This window comes from Bacillus rossius, chromosome 3 (assembly GCF_032445375.1).
Source record: "Bacillus rossius redtenbacheri isolate Brsri chromosome 3, Brsri_v3, whole genome shotgun sequence".
Taxonomy (NCBI): Eukaryota; Metazoa; Arthropoda; class Insecta; order Phasmatodea; family Bacillidae; genus Bacillus; species Bacillus rossius.
In genome coordinates, this window is record NC_086332.1 from 97,215,195 (window position 1) to 97,238,257 (window position 23,063).

A 23,063-nucleotide genomic window follows, 5' to 3' on the forward strand; every position below is an offset into this window, starting at 1 on the left:
ATATATATATATATATATATATATATATATATATATATATATATATATATATATATATATATATATATATAAAATATATCTCTCCATCCATCCATCCACTGTTTATTTAACTCCTTGCAGTAAGAGCAATTATATTTTGATGTATCATATATTTTAAATTTATAGGCAGACTACAGTGTCATGTAAAAAAATTATGTTGTATTTACTGATATTCTTAAGGATAAAATGTTATTTTAATTATTTATCTTACAGTTGAGACTGTATTCTAGAATTAGTTTGCAACTGTAACCGATAAAGAGTTATTATCAGCTGTATGTGTAGTGATGTCTCATAGTTAAGCAGCTTATCTGTTTCATTGTTCAGGTTGTGATCTTAGGGCTTGACTGCATATATGTTCTTGTTACATTGGTTTGGTTTCTAATTGGCTTTTACTCTCTTCCCCCACCTAGTCAGTTTATATATTCATGATCATCTCCTATCACATTTTATTACATTCAATGTGTTTTTAATATTCTAGTCCTTTCGTTATAACAGTTTCTCTGGTAACTGGCTATCTTAAGACCCCCGCCTACTTGGGTGACACACAATGTGCAAAGCTTCAGAAGTAACCACACAATTTACGAAAAGCATCTAAGAATACACTGACGGCGGATGAGTAATTATGTTTCCATATTTAGTTTTTAAACTGTATATTTAGAAGAGTGAAAATGGCTAACACGTCTATTTCAAAATAATTTTTAGGCGTGAAACACCAGATACAGATTCTTGAAAGAAGTCAATGAACTTGCATTTCACCTTACTTCAGTTCTCTGCTATACAACATTTTGGTTACTGCTCAGATATCATAGTTACCCTATGCAGGATGAGAAAACAGCACACCAGTTGAAAGCCTTGCTGTTATGCTGACATGATGCGGTGCAACATGCCGTGATGCAACATGTCGCGACATGGCATTAACACCACACGATGCATCGTGAAATCTTGACACCACCTCATGACAGCTTAACATCATATTTTTGTTATTTTATTTCGTTCCAAATTATTTTTTAAATAAAATTGTTGTGATACAGTATTTAAATAATCAGATATGAACACACTAACACAGAGTAAATAAGGGCATGCCTTTGTTGTCAATTTTTTATACTTGCACACATGTAAAACACTGAAGCCATCAGTCTGCTTGCGACAAGTTGGAGCAGTCATTCGATGTTGTTGCTGCCGGTCTGATCGCGACAGTTTTGTGGCGTCGTGCCGCATCTGATTCAGTGTGCGTAGCTTCTACATAACTAAATGGAAGTCAACTACTTACAGACAAAATGTCATGTTGTGTCATGCCTCATTCTGTTTGTGCCCAGCTTTAGAGGATATACCGCGCAAACAGCACCAACTTGCGTTGCACTTACCATCCCACCTCACCAACACAAATAAACCCCTGACTAGGGAGGCCCCTTAACTGTTTATCAAAAGGCTAACTGTAGTAAAATTTAAAAAAATAAAAAATCTGCTTCTTGTTTATTGGAACAGTTTCATCCAAATGTGCGACTTCATCGTGCACAACATGTTGCATCACGTGATGCAACAGTCGCTGACGCAGCTGGAGTCAGAGTTCAGACGGCACTTCCAGTTCCTCCCAGACAAGGCGTTGCTTGAGAGTGACGACATCGAGAACGTGCTGGAGCAGCCCAGACCCCCGGGCGAGCCCCAGGTGAAGCTGATGGTTTAACAATCACATTTGCTAGTAACATTTAAGATATTGTTCCCACTGTATGCTGTAAGAAATATGAAGTGCAAGTAGAAGAAGTCTGAAGAAATATGTACTCCAATTCTTGACTTCTTGACCTTTATCTATCAAAAAGTACAGTTTTTGGGGAACGGATTTTGGTGTCCTATCCATGACCTGTCTGTTGTCCAAACTTCCACGCGTGTGCGGAGCTTACATTTTTGGTGATTTCGTCCAAACGATGGTCCCGTGTCTGGCACTATTAACTCGTATATAGTCACTTTCATGAATATCAGGGGATGTACCAATTACGTTGGTATGCCAAATGGAAATTTATGGTAGCGAAACTATCCTAGAATACATTTGGTACATTTAATGGTCATAACAAGAAATAATCGCAACTTAAAAATGCTTGAGAAAATTTAAAACGAGGTTCCATTTTTGTGTGATGGTACTGCTATCTCTAAGATTTTTGCCATAAAAATTGTATGAATGGCTGCAAAACGTCCACTAGAAACAATTTAAACCAATATCTAGCCTCACACAGGGCACCGTTTATTAAAATGACTGCCAATCTGTTTTCCCACTGGGATTTGTTTGGGCACGTTTTGGAATAAAGCCCGCGAGTCAGTTTACAGTTTTATCCCAACAAAGCAGTGGTTATTCGTTATCTTACCCAAACATCTTGGAATACTGCTCTAAGCTTTGTGAATCATGTTTTTTTTATAAGAATAAAATTTTGAATTGAATGTCAAATCATTTACTAACATAGACTATTTTTTAAATAGAATTTTAACATACAGTGAAACCTTTTTTTCTCATTCTACATGAATCCAAGAAAAATTGATCCAAAATATAGTAAAATGAAAATAAGAGATATACATGAAACCATACTAGAGAGGGGGAAATTAAAGAAAATAAGAAAACCTGGCACGGCATTTTCTTAAACCTGTAAAATTTAAGTTTTGAAAGTTGTTTTGTTGATCCAACTGATTGTATACATAAAATTAGTGATAATTAATAATAATTAATAATAATTTTAGTTATAATAAGAAATATTTTAAATCATAATCAAATTATATTTGTTACATATAAAAGCATTGTTTGTAAAATGTTGCAAAAATAATCTAAATTTCTCTGTAAATTATCTTAGTTTCATATAATGTACATACAGTCAAACCTCTCTGAAACGACCTATCACGGTTCCCAGGAATAGGGTCGTAATAGAGGGGGGGGGGGGGGGGGCGTCGTAATAAATATTTTCCGAAATTTTCAGTTGATTTTAACACCCCCCCCCCCCCCCTCCAACTCCCAAAAATCCGTTACTCGCTAAGAAACGAGCCGTACAATGGCAGGATGCTGTCACTCACAATGCTAGACGGCTTTGCTTTAAACCCACTTCAACCTTCATGACAAGTCCATCGCCCTATAGGCCACCTCTAAAGAAAATATGTAAAAAGACAGTTTATTTTTACTGGTTAGTTTACATGTAAGTTTTCTGCTTGCCGTAGTTAAATACACTAGAACTCCGGATTTAATGAAGCAGTGGTTTTACGAATACATTCTCGGGAACCGTCAAAAATTGGACATTTTGACCAAAATGTGAAAATCAGAAAAAAAATTTAAAAAAAGAAATGAAAGATCATTAAAATCTGTTAATTTTAACGCACAGCATATTTTTGTGTCGGCCTTAATACTTCCAATAATGTTCATGTAAGAATAACAAAAAAATAATCAGACATTTCCTTTAAAAATATGGCAGCGGTAGGTTCTGCAACGCGAGTGGGCACACACTAACCTCGCCCGGCTGGCTGGTGGCAGCGGCTTCATGATGCATAAGCTCACCCCTCCCTCCCCTCGTTAACATTCTTCAAGGCTAGCTAATCCCTCCCAGACACACAAACCATCTAGTGTCCTCCCTTATAACACCCCAACGACGGCAGCCAGTGTGTTTCCTGCTTGGGGATAAGAGGCGTAGCTTTTTTTTAATTTTTATTTTGGGTGAAGCAACCTTTTTCTGTCAACCCACGGGAAAAGATAATCGCTTGAGCTGTCAAAATAAACATCGCTGCGGCAGTTAAAACAAGTAAAGGCGGGCGTGCATCCAGTCGGTCGCTGTGTATATCTACTTGAAAAACATAACATCTCAATTCATAACAAGATTCCTTATAACCTACATGTATTCACGTACTGCCGGATGTTTTCAGCCTGATCCATGCAAGTTCTTTAGCCACGTTTTGAATGAAAACAACTGGCAGGCCAGTGTTGTGCCCTGTTTTGCGTACACATAAAGCTTTTATCAATTTGCTGACAGTTTAAATATATTTTTACTCTCGTTAAAATAAAGCAGATAACCTGAATGTTAACAAGTACAAGCAGCATCCGAGATCGGCCGCAGCGCACGGTAGGTACGGGGAGAGGGTGAGCAAGGGCAAGCGAGCGGCCGACTACCATGTCCACATGCTGCGGCCGGAGGGTTTTTTCCTGCATTGTATTAATAGTAATTAATATTTGATGGTATTTTATTTATTAAGTCATAATACACAAAATCGGAAGAAAAAAACTTGCATAAGTCATCAACAATAGTTCACAAATTGAAGCCAGAAAAAAATACCAAATCGGACTTCAAAAAGTAAGCAAACATTGTCAACTGATAGTAATCAAAATCAAGAGAAATCCAGCAGGTAGCTTTGCCTTAACTGCGTACCACACTAGACACTCGCAAAAAGCTAAACGTAAACACGTTGCCACAAAAACCTTCATCTGCACCCTGCTGGCAAAGGGACGTGGAATGGGGGTTGTCAAGCGCTGACAGCGGTGGACAGGAAGTGGTATCTATTTTTAGATTTGCGCTGCCTACGGCAGTACAGCACTCGGCAAGAGAAACGCAGTAACACGCTACTCACCACAAGAAACTTACTTTCTGTCCGATTTTCGGCAATTTTTTCACGGTTCCTCAAAATCGGGTTGTAATAGAGACGTGGTCGCAATAAATGAGGTCGCAACAATAAGGTTTTACTGTAGTTACATTTGTTTTCAATTAAATATTTTGTGAATGAGTCCAACTTGGTGTATCAATTTGTAACAAATAATTGAAAAAATTATTCAATTTTAAAAGTTGAATCGAATATAAAATAATTTCAAGAATATTGTATATCAAATTATTAATGAGTTTTGATTATTTCCCAAATAATGGCAGACCCCTAGTTGTAACCAGGTGACTACTTAAACAGAGCTAGTGAAAGATAGTGACCATTTTTCTCAGCATTTAATCGGCGGGTGTGCGTTCTGTGCATGTATGCACTCTAGAAAATGCATAAGAATTCTACAACACTTCTGCAGCCTGGGCAAAAGAGGCAGTGAAGAGATGGAACACGTGAAATGGAAGTGTAAACCATGTTTCTCCCTTGCTATGGCCAAGATATGGGACCAGCCTATACAGCTAAAATAATTATCCTCACTGGCAAAACATATCATTTATAAATTTTTATTACTTTGTAAACTGAAAACACCTTCAACTTTAAAACAATAAGAGTAAAACTTGTAAAATTCATGCAGTTAAAATGTTTGATAAACATTGTGGAAAACTGGCCAGAGAATAGTACACGAGTGCATGGCGTAACTCAGTGCCTTTGGTACAGAAAAAATATTTGAAATGAGCTGATACAAGTTTGTGTTGACGGAATTCCATCAATTACGTATTATTGGTAGAATTAGAGAAGCTGGGTTCTATGAAATTATATTTGGTGAAACTGCAGATATATTACACAGAGCAGTTAAGGTTTAGTGTTAGATATTTTTAGGAGGGGCCATCTATGAAGACTTTTTAATGTTGATTGATTTTGAAATCTTCAACAAATGGAAGACGACATAGAACATGGCTCTGATTGTGAAGGTGAGGATATTCTTGAGCCACGTCTGATTGGAAAATAATAAGGTAAATCTTTTTTGAAGAAATTAACATGAATATGAATCCTGAAACTTAATATAGTTTTTTATTATTAAGTGGTTTACAAACCTGTATAATTTTTAAGATATCTGCTTCCTGAAGAGACCATCTCATTACAGTATATAAGTGTAAATTATAGAATCTGGCGTAAACTTCATAGAATTTGTTTAATGCATTTTGAATTTTATGCATAAATGCAATATTGATAGCTTTGTTTGAAAGTTGGCAGCACTTAACTGAGTACCCTCCTTCAAGCACAGACACTTGATACACTTGGAAATTTAAATGTTGTTACGAATACATTCTTTGTTTTCGAGGCTAGGAGAGAAAAACTGACAATATTATTGTTTATGTAGTGTTTTTTTATGGAAAATCATTGGTGTCAACACGTGATATAGAAATCAAAAAGCTTTGAAAAAGTGCAAGGAAAATTTACAGAGAGAACTATGGTGTTGATGATGCAGGTTTTTTTTTCAGGGCTATTTCTAATTCCATGTTGATCTTTATGCTTGTAGATAAGAAATGTCATTTTTCAGAGGGCTGCTAGAGATAAATTGACATTCGTTTGTTAGTGCCAGATATTCTTCTTTAAAGAATTAAGGATGCTTATTCCGAGAGTGATTAAAGCCATTACTTCTTGTTTTTCTTTTATTGAGTGTGATCAAGAAAATGTTGTGTTTGTGAAGCTTGGAGATGTCTGTATAGTGGAGACCAAGTCACTTTGTGAAATTAAAGTATCAGATTAAGCAGACAGCATACTGTAATTGAAGCTATTTGGAAGTGTGAAGAGAAAATGTTTCCTACCATACTCAAGTTGGTGAAAATTTTAATGACATTACCAATTAGTGTAGTCATGACAGAAAGGTCATTATCCACACCGATAAGATCATGAACATGGCTTAGATCAAGAATTCTTGAAGAAAGTCCTAATGAAATAAGCTTTATGCATTTACACAGAGTGACATCAATAAATATTGATAGTATTACTAACCGAAATGCAAAAAAAAAAGCAAAAGATTATATTTTGTTGTATAATGTTATTAATGCATTATTAATTCAATTTTCTTGTAGTTGTAAGCTTATCTTTTTACCCTGTATTTGTATCCATATTCTTTTTATTGTGTTTCGCTTGTATGTGGTATAAAAATTTTTTAAAATCATGTGTTTCACTTTTCTTGAATGTATAGTTGTATGAAAGTATGTATTTGTCCATAAGTAAATATTCCATGACCAATCTGTGACTTATTTAATGTACTGTAAAGTCTCATAACTGCATCCCTCTTTGTATGATAGCTCCTCATAATGGCTTCCCTGGAGCCGGCCCTGACTTGGCTGTTGCTTGCTGCTGTTCAGCAACAAGCAAATCACAGTAATTAATATTATCTTAATGCTTGCTGTATCTGATGAGTGCTATCTTAATTTTTTCATAATCATATAGTTAAAATTGCTAAGTTTTGTTTCTTGGTTTTCTCAGCTGTGTTGTAGTATAATCTTCCAGTTACTTTTTGTATTTGCCATCTTGCTCTGTTGCAGAGCCCATTTTTTCGCATTGATGTGCTAGTGTCTTCCGAAGGCCTGTTTTTGGATCCCACAAAGCAAGTCTTTGTTGATGCAGTCATGAAGTTATTGGCTGATTGGCAAGAAACTGTGGTGAGGATTATGACGTTCCTGAGCGACCCATTTTTCGACCCTTTCTGCGAGTGAGTGTTGGGCGTAATATTCACAGCCTTTGGTTATCACCACACATCTCTTGCGTGCGGCGTGTTGTCACGTGGCTCGTGGTTTGTGTGCAGGCCGGTGGTCAACAGGAGGCAGGAGGACCGGTTGTGTGGCTACGGACCAGAACTGTTGGCCGTCCTGAAACGGGACAAACTCCTGGACTTGCTTTCTGGAAACATCATCAGCTACGTCTGTGAGAACTTTGATTTCGCCGAAGCCTACGTGCAGAGGTTTCAGTTCATACAAGACTTCCTCGGAGAGGACCTGGTCCGCTCACCAGTCTCTATCACAGATGAAACAGGTGAGCCCAGTCTGTACAGTTTCTGTGATTGAACCTCGTGGTACTAAGTAAAAATACTTTTTTTTCTTTTAGTGATATGGCTTACTTAAAAGTGAACACAATCAATTTAACAGTACTGGTGGGCTTTGACTTGTGAAATGATACTCAGAAAGTAAACATATTTTTATGCAGATCCTCAATAGTGACTTTTGCTACTTGGACAGTTTTCACTATGTACATGAACTTAGGCAAATTTATAAAGGTCAGCTCTGTGAAATTGTTTGTTATTACAAGCATAAGAGAGGTTGGGAGATGGCAGAACAATTTTTAAAACCATTCTTTTTAACGTTAAAAAATACCTGTTTTGTATTTTGCTGTTTGCTCCTGCTTTATACAAAATAAACTCACAGTTACAAAAAAGCATAGGCCTGTGCAAAGCTTCGACTAACCAAATCAATTGAAGCTCTTTTTAATATTCAATTTGACTTTGCCAGGAAATGGGTTATTAATTTCATGTGATGCAAAACTGAGCGTCTGATGTGAAGCTTCACATTTGTTGGAAAGCTTTAAAACATTAGAAGCCTAGGATTCTCATGAAAAGTTTAGTTATTTTTTGTGTTGTATATGTTTTGTTTGAATAAATTTTGTTCTTTAAAAATCAAAAGAATGCTCTCCGTACCTCCGTGTGCTTTTATGAATGCTCAATATTAATATTATGTATTTTTTTTAATAATTTTAGTGAATGATGTTATGAATGGTTAATCAACATTTAATGATATTTTTTTTACTTCAATCCTCTATTTTATAAAATAAGTATAATACACCTTTGCTGAGAACAATATTCAATATTTGATTTGACTTCACTAATATTGATGTTCACTTCACATCAAAAAACTAGTATTTGCAAAGGCCTAAAAGAGTATAAATGTATTTTTCACATCACCTAAGGATGGGCTGGGTATATCAGGGAAACTACCCGAAAACCCCATTTCTGATATTTGGAACCAGGAGAGGCATATTGTGTGGTTTTTAATATTGAAAAGGAGAGGGGTGTTTCTTGTAGTGATATAATGAAAAGACAAATTAATTCAGGGCAGAACTGTTAAGTAAGAATCTCGACAATCTTACATTTACTTGGGGAAAAGCGAAGTAGCTAACAACAATTGTTTAATTATTCTTGGTAGAGCACCAACACAAGTGATAGAATTTTGAACTAGTTACCATAGTTATAAGAGGGATCCAGCGGCAGATTTAGGGGGGAGGGGGGGGCACGTGGTGCCCCCTCCCCCAAGAAGGGTAAAATTTGTACTATAGTCCATCCACGGTAACCTCCTACTTTTCTGAAGCCCTGCTTTTCACCGGATCTACTTTAATGTCACTATGTATCCTTCCGCCGTATGTAAACAAAAACATTGCCATGTGACAAATGTCAAATGGTTTGTTTACAATCACCAGCTGTCAAAACAATGTGTGTGTGTGTGTGTGTGTGTATGTATGTATGTATGTATGTGTGTGTATATATATAAAAGTAATTTGAATATGATCTAAGTATACATGTATATGTTCATAACATTTATGATACCCAATGGTAAAAATTTAAAAAAAATAAGTTTGTTAGCTAAAGAAATAACATATAATTTAAAGTAAATTTTTAGGAGAACATATAAATTTACAACATTTATGTAAGCAATAAATATCATCCTTTAGTACAGTTCAACACAGTTTTCTGCATCTGAAAAAAAAAGTATTGTAAATTATACATATGGCTGTCCATCTAAGCAATCTGGAAAAGACTAAGGATTGAAGGTTTAATAAAATTAACAAATTCAGATGAAAACATTTAAAAATGAATTTTCTTCTTTTATTTAATAAACCCCTACCATTTTGCCGGTTAAGGCCACAAATAAAAATATGGTTATATACATTTTCCTGAGTATACTTATTAGACAAAATCATAATTTTATGAACAGTAAAATTGTGGTAAAGAATTGACAGTAATTTCTATACCACTTATATGCATTATTTATTTGCGGCCCTGGATGGGGACTGGCTTTTTGTTTTCCAAGTAAGTTCACTGAAAAATGAAGAGACACAACAAAATAAAATGTTTCACATACACCTATACGAATCCAGAAATGAAATTTATTATTAATTTTATAATATGTGTAATATAAAGTTAATACATAAAGTTCCAGTAATCAACATACTTAATGGGAATGCATAAAAGAAAAAAAAATGTTTCAAACCCCAATACTTACAGTTGCCCAGGTGTTTATTACATACAGACCTCAATAAGAACACCCGGGTAAATCATCAAGAGGAACTGCCAGTACTTCACTGTCTCCATCTACTTGCTGTGTCGTAACCTCAAATTCTTCGCTGTCACTGTCTTCACTTGAACTATCCTCGCCGAGGTGGATGATGAGTGGAGGAATGGTGCCGCTGTCTATGTGGACTTCTCTCTCCCAGTCTGCTTGAATTAGCTTCTCCACGTGATCCACACACCTCGCCCATCTAAAAAAATTAATGTATACAGTAAAACCTCTATATAAATGACCTGTTTATAGCAAAAACCACTCTATAACAAAATATGTTTGTTTCTGTCAAAACGGCATAGTAAACAATGCATGGCATGCTCTTTATTACATACAATTTTGAACTCACTCCACAAGAAACTATTTTTAAACACAACAAAACTCATTTAATGTGTTTTCCTCAACTATCAAAGCTATTATTTAATACTTGAAGTAACATGTTTTGTTTTATGTTATCTGAAAAAAAAAATTTATAGTGGTTTATTCAAGATATAATAAAGCTGTAAATATTTTCTATGTTATCAATAAAGGCTTAGAATGCATATGATAAAATATTTATTTCATAACTTTTGTGTTTGTTTTTGGTTAAAATTTGTCCCAGACAAAAACAGTGAGATATAGCGAATATTTAATTTTTTGATTAGTTTTGATGATTTACTGTATATGTATTTCACTATAATAACATAACTTTTGAAAATACTAATGTGCAAGAACTACATGTGTAAATACCTATTCAAGTTCGCTAGATGAAAATATTCAAAATTCTCTACGTTGAAATTTTATCTGAATATTGAAATCTGCCTACAGCACTGAACCCACCATAACTTTAAAGCCATTGACACAAGATTAAGCATAACAGAAAGTAATATCACAATTACTAATAAATACAAAACTATTTATGGAAATGAAACAATTGCAAATGGACTGCAATTACAAAAAAAAAAAAACCTTGCAAATAAGTCACCACTGTTAGATCTAGAAACTACACAGATATGTATGAATCACATGGGAATAAAATTACAAACACAAACACGAACACAAACACATACATGCAACACATTTTCAAAACGACAACTACACAAATTCAAACCACTTATTTTTACCAATTGTTTTAAAACTGTATTACTGGTATATGAATATACACAAAATGATAATCACACTATACACACACTAGCACACAAAGTTATCAAAAGGAATGGTAGGACCAGGCTGCTAGGCAACAATACTTACGTATTATGTAAAAATGTATGGTAAGGGTTTTGCTGAAGCTTGAGGAATGTTCTACAGGAAAATAAAACAATTTCTACTTCAAAAGGAATACCCCATTGGTCATGCAACATGAAAATACCTCTCTGGTGTGGAAGCATCAAGAGCCTCTTTCCAGATGGCTGCAACTGCATCATTGTCAAATCTCTTGGCCCGCCCCACGTTACTATTGTAATGGTGTTTACATTGAGCCCAAACTAGTTCGATTGCATTATAGTGGCAGTGATAGGGTGGGAGTCGTAGAATTTCGTGGCCATAGTTACGAGCCAACTCGTCTACCTCATATCTGAAAAGTGTGTTAGAACAAGGCGTATACGTAATTTTTTGCAACTATCTCACTTTTAAAGAAATGCTGTAAAAAAAACGAAATAATATACCGTATTCGGGGCTTGTTTTGTTTAGCTATTCTCAGCAGCTCCACTTTCAACAAATTATTTTCATGTTTTATCTCATTCTTCTCCAGCCACGCGATCAGTGCATCCTTGGTCCAGTTCGTTGTAGGTGTTTTCTCAACCTACGTTATGCCAACATTTAACTAAATACTCAAGTAGCTGATAAGAATTCATGACAGTAGAACCCTGTTACAATTTTACTGCTTATAAAGTTTTCCTGCCTATAATGTATTATTTTTCAAGTCCAATATTTTCCCTATAAGGACAATGTATTTAATTCCTGGATATAATGTTTCACAAATTATGCGTTTCGTGCTTGTAATGTTCACTTCATAAAATTTTAGAAGACGAAAAAAATTAAAAGCCTTTGTCTATACTGTCTATGTATATGTGTATGTTAGCAGTTAACTGCCTGTTGACACCCTTGGAAAACAAATAAATTCATAAATTTTTAGCCATTCTGTGTGTTTTCAAATGTATTCACTTAAATCACATGTTCAAGTGGCAAAAGAACTGGACTTAAGCATTTCCACTGTAAACACTGTCGTGAATTATGACAATTATACAGAAATGAGACAATTTTACAGCAATGAGACAATGTGTAAGTAAAGACAAAGCAGATAGAAGCTGGAAGCACCATGATGTTAAAGAAAAATTGTTTTTGGCTTGCTACAAGCAAATTGGAGCATCAAATATATCTTTATGCAGCTTGTTGAGTCCATTGGCAATAAATCCACACTAAAAAGTACTAAATTGAATTTCCTGCTTATGTTTTTTTTTCTTGTAGCCCCTTAAAAACAAATTATAACAGGGTTCTACTGTACTTATGCAAAGCAAACATGTGTTTTGGCATATTGTCGTAATGAATTTCTAAATTTAACAAAGCATGTTAGTTTAGTGACTAGAAATTTTTTTGAAAATATTATTTTAATTTATTAAGTAGGGCAACAGAGCATTCATAAAGTGGGTCCTTTTACCAAACAAGTAATTATGTCATTTTCAAATGCTATTTGCAATAAAAAAATTTTATTTGGTATTTCAAACCCTCTACTAAATTAGTTTGCACTACGATGTAATTCAATTACATTATATATATATATATATATATATATATATATATATATATATATATATATATATATATATATATATATATATATATATATATATCTGTGTGTGTGTGTGTGTAATCAATTTCAGCTCAAACATTATAGTTTATAAAAATGTAGTGTAGGCATACTATTAAGATAACAATTATTGCTGGCAAAATGTATTAGTCTCGAATATTCGTACTTATACACAATAATAAACACATGTAAATTTTTCACATTACAATTTGAGCAATAAAAAGACACTGCTTTACCATTGCACATACCTGGGTGCTGTGATATGAAGCATTGTCCATTATGATGACACTGGGTTCCTCAAGATGCACCAACATGTCTTCAAACCACATCAAGAAAGTTTCCCCATTCATCTCGCCATGGTAGTCTGCAGTCTTCTGACCTGAAACAAAAAGTAATCCTGCTCCTGGCACAAAGCCAGTGTGCCCTCCAGCATTAACAACAATAAACCTTTTACCATCTCCAACAGTACGTCTCTTCGCAGATTGTAGACTCTTGTCCTGCCATGACTTTGATACAGTTCCTGAAAAATATATGAAATGGAAATGAAATACTTTGTATTGGACCACAGAACAAATTTTCAAATAAATTAATGCCTTGCCTCTCTGGAAAATCCATGTTTCATCAACAAATATGAAATTGGCACCTCTTTCTTTTTCTTCTTTATACTTTCTCAAGAAATCTATTCGCTTCAATACTATGTTTTCATTCTCTATCAAAGCTTTTCGTCCATCAACAGTTGTCCATGAAAATCCCATCTTCTTTAACAATTTATGAAGACTTGATCTTCCACCATAATAATCTATTTGTCTTTCCCTGATTTCTTTCAAAATGGTGTCGACTGTAACATTCAAACCTGTAAATTTATTGCATACATTAACAATACATGAAATAACAGAGGTACACAAAACTAAGCGAAACCACAACCCCGTAGAAGATAATTTAAGTGCACAATTTACATTTATTAAATAGTTTTAATAAACTTACATTTCAAAAATACTTTTAAATTAATTTAAATTTTGTAGTTTGCTTAGAGGAATTCTACATTGCAGTATTTTTGTCTGCAATGATATGACTGTTGTAGTGTAGTCATGAAGTTGGTGCCACTGTAAGACAGTTGTGATGATGGTGTCATGGAGCTAGGATAAACACGGAGTGGTAACAGATAATAAATAGAATAGAAGCAGTGTATGTGTTATTATTATATGTCTGCCCTTACCCTGAATGGGCACCAAAACATGGCGCAGTCGGTAGGATCAATAGTAAAAGACCATTGTATCAAGAAGAATAAATAACACAGTGCCGAATAAATGGAAAGTGCGGGAGGAAACAAAATAAATGAACATGTGAACCTAAAGTAACAGCACGGATTAATATGTTGATAAGACAAGAACAAAAAAAAACAATCCATAAAAAGTGAACACCAGGCTACTGCAAACGTCACATAACCTCAACATGGCGGGAACTGTTAATTTGCCAGCTGCATTGATACTTTCAGGAAACGTGGCAGCACACTGGAAAACCTTCAAACAAAACTTTGAGATTTATATTATTGCCAGTGGAAACGATAACAAACCTGATAATATCAAAATAGCTCTGTTGCTAAACATTATAGGTCAAGAAGGTGTTGATCTGTACAACACATTCAATCTTAACAATGAAGAGAAAACAAAGTATGATAAGGTGATACAAGCATTTGAACAACACACAACCCCCAAAAAAAATGAAGCATTTGAACGATACATTTTTAATCAGCGGTGCCAAGCTGAAGGTGAAACTATTGACCATTTTGTCACTGATCTGAAAAGACTGGCTAAATCATGTTCATTTGGGGACCTCGAAGAATCCCTGATTCGTGACAGAATCATTGTGGGAATAAGTAGTACCACGCTGAGGGAGAGTCTCCTGAGAATAGAAGATTCAACACTTCAGCAAGTAGTCAACCATTGTCAGGCATCAGAGAGAAGTCGGGAACAAGCAACACAGATGCAACAGGGCCAAGGTAGGACCAAACAAACTGGTGGAGAAGAAACAACCTCAATTCCAGTTGATGCCGTTGCTCGAGGAAAATATAACCCTAAAAGAACAATTAGGACAACTATGCAACAAGACAGTCAAAAACAACACGTACATGAACGTGCGAGATACTATGAACAACCAAAACATCTTCAAAGCATTTCAAATTGCTCATATTGTGGCAGAAAACATCCTCCAAGACAATGTCCAGCTTATGGCAAAAAATGCTCTGCATGCCAGAAATATAATCATTTTGCGGCTATGTGCCGAACAGAACAACAAATCCACGAAATTAGTACAAATGAACATTATAGTGAGAAAAATAATGATAGTGAAGAAGACGTTGCATTTATGTATGGAATTGTGGCTAAACAAGAAAAAGAAATTGACTCATTGAGGGCGAAACCAACAAAAGAATGGAGACAGGATGTATGGGTAGAAAACAAAAAAAATCAATTTTAAACTGGACACAGGAGCAGCTGTTAACACTATACCAAGCGAGATATTAGATCAAATAAGACCAGAAGTGAAAATTAAGCAGACAAACATAACACTGGAAGCATTTGGTGGATCTACAATTAAACCAGAAGGAACTGTCACACTCAAATGTGAAGTGAAGGGAAGAAAGGTAGATTTGAAATTTGTTGTGGTAAATTTACAGACAACACCACTACTAGGTTTAGAAGGATGTGAACAGCTTGAACTAGTGAAGAAGGTACAGTCAATTGTGGCAGAGCCTACAGACAGCATTACGAGAGAGTTTGTGAAAAACAATTCTAAAATATTTCAAGGCTTAGGTAAGTTTCCTGGCACATACACAATTAAGATAAGAAAAGAGGCTAAACTAATTAATGAGCCCCCGCACAGGATTCCAAGTTCAATGAAGCCAACTTTCAAAAGAACTCTTGAAACAATGGAAAAGAGAAAAGTGATTGAAAGAGTAGAAAATCCAACACTGGAACATTGCATTAATCAGTTAGTAACTGTAGAGAAACCAAATGGGGAACTAAGGTTCTGCCTAGATCCACAAGAGCTAAACAAAATCATTGTCACAGAACATCATCTAATTCCAACCGTGTCAGAAGTTGCTGAAACATTGGCTTTTAATGAGTATTTTACGGTGTTGGACTTAAAAGATGGGTATCATCAAATTGAGCTGGATGAAAAATCAAGTAATTTGTGTAGCTTCTCAACTCCGTATGGAGTATACAAGTTCAAAAGACTTCCTTTCGGCCTTATCTGTGCTAGCGAAACTTTTCAAAAACAAATGGAAGGCAACTTCAATGATATTCCCAATGTGATGGCATATCAGGATGATCTCATTGTGTATGCAAAATCAGCAGAAGAGCATGATAAAGCCTTGCAACAAGTACTTCTTAGGGCTGAAGAGAGAAATATCAAGTTTAACGCAAGGAAAGTGCAGTATAGAAAAAATGAAGTTACATATATAGGCTTCAAATTTAGCAAACAAGGAATGAGTATGGACCAAGATCGAGTAAGAGCATTAGTCGACCTCAAAGCTCCAGCTTCGAAAAAAGAGCTCCAACGATGTATGGGAATGTTTAACTATGTTCGACAATTCATTCCGCATATGTCTACCATAACAGCACCCTTGCGGCAACTTTTATCAGACAATGTATGCTATCAGTGGCTACCTACACATGAAAATGCTTTTAATGAAATTAAAACTTTGATATCCAATGCACCAGTATTGGCAAACTTTACACCATGCAAAAAAATAGTGATTCAATGTGATGCCAGCAAGGATGGATTAGGGTGTGTGTTACTGCAGGACCAACAACCTGTAGCCTTTGCATCGTCAAGCATGACACAAGCCGAACAAAACTATTCACAGTCTGAGAAAGAGATGAGAGCCATTGAGTTTAGCCTGAAAAAATTTCACAATTATATGTATGGGTATAAGGTCACAATCATGACGGACCACAAACCACTTGTTGCCACAATGAACAAGCCTGTACACAAAATAGGTTCATCAGTTCTACGCAGACTGAGGCTAAAAATACTAAAATACAACATAGAGGTAAAATACTTACCTGGACCTCAAATGTACATTGCAGATCTACTGTCCCGGTCATATCTCTTAGGTCCTACTGAAGAGGACCCAGAAATGAAAGAACTAGTTCATGAACTAGTTAGGCACTTACCTATGTCTGAGTCAAAGAAAGAACTCTTTATCAAGACCACAGAAACAGATAATGAACTTTCAGCTCTCAAGGACATGTATGGCAAGGGTTGGCCTGAACATAAAAAACAAGTGCCAGAGTGCATTAGGTGGGCATGGCCTATGAGAAATGACATTTATGTGGACAATCAGTTGCTCTTTTACAATGACAAACTCATTGTACCTCAAGCACTGAAGAATCTTATTTTGAACCTGTTGCATGAAGGTCACAATGGAAGGGACAAGACTATAGCCAAAGCCAAAACTGTGTACTACTGGAAAAACATGTATTCAGACATTACAAGATGGGTGAGTGGATGCCATATATGTGAGAAATATCAATCAATGAAGAAGAAATCACCAATGATTGCACAAGAGATTCCACAACTCCCTTTTGAGAAGGTTTCAGTGGACATTCTGGATAATGCAGGCAAGAACTACTTGATTGTTGTTGACATATTCTCAAAGTGGCTGGAAATAATACCAATAAATCATAAGACAGCAGAAAATGTTTGTGATAAACTGAGGGATGTGTTCTGCACGCATGGCATTCCAAGAGTAATTAGAGCAGACAATATGCCCTTTCTATCGCAAACGTTTGCGAGGTTTGCACGGACCTATGACATTGAATTGAGAACATGTAGTCCGCACTATCACAGAAGTAATAGCCTGGCAGAAAAGGGATGTCACACAGCAAGGAAAATACTAAAGAAAAGTATGGAGCAGCAAAAAGATTTTAGAGATCTGCTAAGAGAGTACAGAAACACGCCACTGTCAAGCTTAAACATTTCACCGTGTCAACTACTAATGAGCCGCCAGATAAGAACATTACTACCAGTGACAAGTCAAATGCTTCAACCCAAAGTTGAAAAAGACGCACATAAAAAAATGATATTAAATCAAGAACGATGCAAACAACAGTATGATAAGACAGCCTTGAAACAGGCTAGCGAGTTTAGAGAAGGAGACAAGGTGGTGATAAAAACAAATAAGAATGCACAATGGGAACCTGCTACAGTTGTAAGGATACACGATGCTCCACGATCCTACGTTGTAAGGAACCAGAATGGAAGAGAAGTGAGAAGAAATGAAACACACATAAAAGCGTCTTCAAAAACAGAAGAAAGTGAAAGACATCAAGAAGTCATATTGCCAATAAACAGCGAAGAAAAGGAAGGAAGAAGTAAAGAACATCACAGGAGAGCTCAGGAAACATCAGACGGTGTAACAAATGGTTTTGCAGGCTTCGAAGTGAATACTTATAAAGACCATGTAGTGAATGATGAAAATGGTAGTGCAAATAGACAATCATATAAATTTAGTTTAATGGAAGCTGACAGGAGTGTAGGGTGCACTAGAATGCAAGATACTTCTATCAAACCAGCTGGTGTTAACAGAACAACAGTAACAAGATCAGGGAGAGTTATAAATCCTCCCAAGAGGTTGAACATGTAATGTATGTACAGTGTATTTGACAAACAACTTTGAAAGGGGAGATGTTGTAGTGTAGTCATGAAGTTGGTGCCACTGTAAGACAGTTGTGATGATGGTGTCATGGAGCTAGGATAAACACGGAGTGGTAACAGATAATAAATAGAATAGAAGCAGTGTATGTGTTATTATTATATGTCTGCCCTTACCCTGAATGGGCACCAAAACAATGACGATTATATTGCGCGTTTGTATTGAAGTTGTGTAAAACATTAGTATTTTAGCATTCAATTTAGCAATCAATAAGTTACAAGCTCTACACTGTGTTATAGGTAAATGTTTTGTATCGTGTATCCCATGTGATCCCTATATCTTTATGCATGAACCTGTACATCCTATTGATCGTGTGGTGCATGCTTTTTTTCATTTATTCAGATCAAAGATCCTGAACATAATCAAATATTGTGGTATAGCAAGAATAATTATCATAAGTTTAATAAAACATATATATTTTCATTATTATTCAACTTTAAATCATAACTCATTACTACATCACAGGTTTTTAGTTTTGGTTTTGTACAGGATTTTTAAACGTAATAAATTAGAAAAGCAAGCATCATCAATCACAGGATCAATATTTGCAGGATCATGCGATCAGGATCAATGTATCGAATCGGATACGCGATACTAAACTTTTACTGTTTTATAACCTTCTGTTACTTCATACACTAACACACAGTTTGTCTGGCTAAGTTGTGTTTTCATATGATACTTCATTACAATGAAGTAGGCCTATTGTTTATAAAATAACAATACCCCTATATTTTCTAAAGGGTTAGGCGGGGCATGACACTATTTTGCAATAGAATATATATTGTACTGGACCCTGCCACACAGTACAATTTAGCCAATTAAGTATCCCAATTTTTTTTTAATAACCATGCTTGCTTAGACCACAACTCACTAATTTGTAACCAATTACTGCTAAAGCGCACAACTGGATATTATTGATACTGGAAATAGTCATTATTTAACCTTCTGATACATCATAAAAGTTGAGGTTATTTAATATGTATACTGTGTATAACGATATAAACATTACTTGTAGTTTTAGAATGTAACAATTTTCTTTCTATCTTTAACCTAACCTTAAAAGGACGTGTACCTATTTCATATGTTGCACAATATTCTATATATCAATACCATATCAATAAAGAAACCTAACAAACCACCCAAAAATGTTAAGTTTTTTTAAAGGACAGATGATATCGGGAAAAAAACTGAACCGGTCAATCTGCATATGGATATATGAAATTAATACAATTAAGTAGGGCCTACCCCAGTGATATTGAAACTACTCTTCAGTATCAAATTTTTACCTTCAGCGTACATCCTGTAAATTGCATTCCTGATTGCATTTACTGTGAAATTGTCGACTGTGTCAAGTGACTTTCCTTCCTGTGGCCTTTTTTTCCTCTTTTTTCCTGGTGTTGAAACTTCTTCAATGTCTTTCTTGTAGTACCTAACCAAAAAAAAAAAAAACATTTGTCATAACACTTTTCCGGGGACCCGTTCACAATACGCAGTTAGGCAGTGTTCCAAATATGGCATTTTGTCACAAATATTTGCTTTGTGGTCACTAAATGGAAACATGACAGACTTTGTCCACGAAATTAATGAAGTGTTTTTTTATTTATTTTGTGATCTCCCAAACAGATGAAAAACTAATTAAATGCAAATTATAAAATCACTCCCTTATGTTATAGTTAAACCTATCATAAAGTTTATAAACATCGTTATAAACAAACGTGTATCACACCCATAAAAATACTTGAAAGTGCCTATATTGTTATTGTTAGGACCTGAGTAGGCCTAATATGGTTTTAGGTTAACTTTTCAACAGAGACGCCACATGGCGGTGTTGTCTCACACCAAAAAATATAAATTGGAAATAAAACACAAAAAACCTCGTGAGTTAAAACACAGGCCGACAATACTTAGGACACAGTCGATATTTTTTTTACGTGCATGAAAACGAAAAAAGCCTACTTACTTGAGAACAGTTGACTTTGCGATGTTGAGAAGAAACGCGGTCGTCTGCGTAACGTCACATTTCTTCAAGTCGCCTTTCCTAATTAAAACATATAAGTTCTGAGCAACGTTAATGATGTCCATCTGACGCTGCGAAGAAGTAGCTTTCCCCATCCCGGAACCAATTACCATTACAGCAATCACAAGAACCACACAAAATATCAAAACGATAACAAATTCCATCATTACAATAGTAGATAATAAATAATATAACAAAGTTAAAATACACAATATTAACACAAAATCCTGAAACACAAACTGTACGTTATTTCACGGTCAGTAATATATTAAAACACACTGCAATATGGCGTAATCTGTGCAGACTGCAGACAAACGGCTGAAACTGCTGAAAGAGAAAACAAACAAGTGACTATTAACATTATTAATGCGCGACCACGGTTTCGGCACGTAATATTTTTTTACCGTTAACATAACGTTTTTATTTCACCAGAGATTTAAAAAAATGTTCAAACTTAACAAATACCCACACAAATTCTTAAATACACGCGGAAAGTCAAAAAATATATATTTTGGCTATGGAACTATTTCGTTCTAATCATTGCCAACACACCACTTCTCTCACTGTTTCATTTACACACATGCGAGATCATTAATATTAATAATATTGTACAAAGATAGTTACTTTTTTTGTAAAATTTTATTTAACATCATTATACGGTGATTTAGTGTTAATGCATGTTTAATATGCATATGATGGAAAGTATTTTTGCAAACGAACCAAACATGCTGCATCCTGGTGTGTTTTTTCAAAGGTTCGTTTAAAAAAGTAGGAGGTTACCGTGGATGGACTATAGATAATATGATTTCTGAAGTAATAAACAGGTATTATACTAGTTTCAGACTACTGACTACTGTTGCCCCACCCATAAGTCAATCTTGGGTCCGCCTCTGTAGGGGTTGGCTAGTTTTCTTTCCGTATGGGAGAATCAGGGGTATGGATACTTATTTTAAGGTACATATTGATATTAATTAAAAATAACTTAAAACTAAATACTACAAAAATAAACATTTATTTTGACAATATATAAATATTAAAACAAATAAATAAGTTTGCTACTGAAATTTCACAAGCTAAAGACATTGTACGATTTTCATTGTTTTGATTAATTGTTTTAAATTTTCTCGTACTGACCTGAAGTAACGGGGAGTGTTAGAAACCTTTATCCGGACTACAGTGACAACTACTTGCTCGTTTTACGAACCGTGATAACTACCTTAAATTGAAACTCCTCAGCAAGAGGGACACATTACTTGTCCTATCTTCAAGAAGGCGGAGACTTTGATGAACATACCTTAAAATCCTTCACTCGGTACCTTGGGGCCTGGCCTGCCAGAGTTCCCCTTAAAGACTTAAATTTAAACAACAATCTGCTCTAATTTGACTACCCTACTCGGAACCTCCATGAGGCATAGTCTTCTCCCACAGTGAGCGATTAACAAACTGAATTACCAGCTTAAAACTCATTGCTCCTCACGTACCAGAACAATCCAGGGTTGTTGAAACCAAGTTATGAAACTACTAACCAGTACAGCTGAATAGGCATCACCTCCACCCATGCGTGCGGTCACTACATGGCGTCCTGTTGCGTCAGTTCGACCCAGTAACCGGTCCAGCAGTGGCACAAGCATGTGACTAAACAAACAGCAGGATAAATAATTGGTGAAACCTGCATGTCAGGCATGCCCCAATTACTCGGTCATACCACCTACTCAGCTAATGGCCAGAGCAGCCCCTCAACATTTAAGTCCCAAAATTTAATTCCAGTGACCCTGGAAAATTTTTACTTGTGACAATATTACCAAGAAGCTTTGCAGTGTGTTGTGTTTTAAGATATGTATACCAAAAACACCATTAAAAAAAATGGTAGAACATGAATTTTTTACAGTAAAATATGTGTGGGCATGATTATGGATATGTTTTTAGAAAAAAACAGTACTTATTTATATTAAAAATGAAAGTTGTTATTTAAAATTATGTACAAACATCATCTTAGAGATATGCATATCTAAGGAATATTCTTTGTATAGTAGTGAGGACAGAATGTAAAAAAAGTAAAATATGAGTTTACAATGAATTAGACAGTTGAATATATATGACTGTGTTTACATACCAGGATTACAAGTCTTTGTGAAAACGACAAAATTATACAGTGCATGCTCACCTCTGTTAGACACACATTAATTAATGATAGGAAACATTCTAACAGAGCATGCCTTGAATTGACAATTGAGCATATAAAACAAGCAGGTAAGGAAAATGCAAAATACCAAAAATGTAATGGCAGCAATCAAATCATGAAAACATAAAGGCCTCCAAGCTCGAAGGCATTGCTTGCTATAGTTACCATAAAACTTAACACGTGCTATGAATGCAAAATCCTTCAAAAACTGTACTCTTACAGGCAAAATAAATTTAAACGGGGAGTCTGAACGAGAATTTCATCAAAACACTAAACCAAATTTTAACTGGGAAATTACATGTTTTGCCACCATGATACACACAAACAAGGATCAGGAACATGCTATAACTCAACAGCTATGATGTGTCCTTCGACGC

General features: G+C 35.3%; 2 protein-coding genes across 7 annotated transcripts in view; one reads left to right on the forward strand and one right to left on the reverse strand.

Moving 5' to 3' along the window:
- Positions 1 to 23,063, forward strand: part of LOC134531065 (dynein axonemal heavy chain 6) — a 491,808-nt gene that overhangs the window by 73,830 nt on the left and 394,915 nt on the right. For 3 of the 4 annotated variants that reach the window (XM_063366586.1, XM_063366584.1, XM_063366585.1), the window contains 3 exons: positions 1,525 to 1,705; positions 7,203 to 7,369; positions 7,463 to 7,689. In XM_063366586.1, the coding sequence (XP_063222656.1) occupies positions 1,525 to 1,705; positions 7,203 to 7,369; positions 7,463 to 7,689 (575 nt within the window). Of the gene's footprint in view, positions 1 to 1,524; positions 1,706 to 7,202; positions 7,370 to 7,462; positions 7,690 to 23,063 lie in introns of those variants that run through there. The other variant, XM_063366587.1, reaches the window with a different exon arrangement.
- On the reverse strand, positions 9,337 to 20,245 carry LOC134531067 (uncharacterized). Of its 3 annotated transcripts, none has more exons than XM_063366590.1 (6): positions 19,774 to 20,245; positions 13,412 to 13,621; positions 13,223 to 13,288; positions 13,017 to 13,147; positions 11,627 to 11,763; positions 9,337 to 10,182 (listed from the first exon to the last, which is right to left on the reverse strand). In XM_063366590.1, exons 1-6 carry the CDS (start codon positions 19,937 to 19,939, stop codon positions 9,957 to 9,959), a joined length of 936 nt encoding a protein of 311 aa, XP_063222660.1. In that variant the 5' UTR covers positions 19,940 to 20,245; the 3' UTR covers positions 9,337 to 9,956. The 3 variants fall into 3 exon arrangements, with proteins under 3 accessions (XP_063222660.1, XP_063222659.1, XP_063222658.1); XM_063366589.1 differs by having other exon boundaries at positions 13,367 to 13,621; XM_063366588.1 differs by having other exon boundaries at positions 13,223 to 13,621.

Coding starts and splice junctions, on each gene's coding strand:
- LOC134531067 (XM_063366588.1), bottom strand. CDS start 19,939: ATGTTTTTTTTTTTTTTGGTTAGGTACTACAAGAAAGACATTGAAGAA. Junction 11,764..13,016: donor CTTCATATCACAGCACCCAG/GTATGTGCAATG, acceptor GGCATAACGTAG/GTTGAGAAAACACCTACAAC. Junction 10,183..11,626: donor CAAAACAAGCCCCGAATACG/GTATATTATTTC, acceptor TAATTTTTTTAG/ATGGGCGAGGTGTGTGGATC.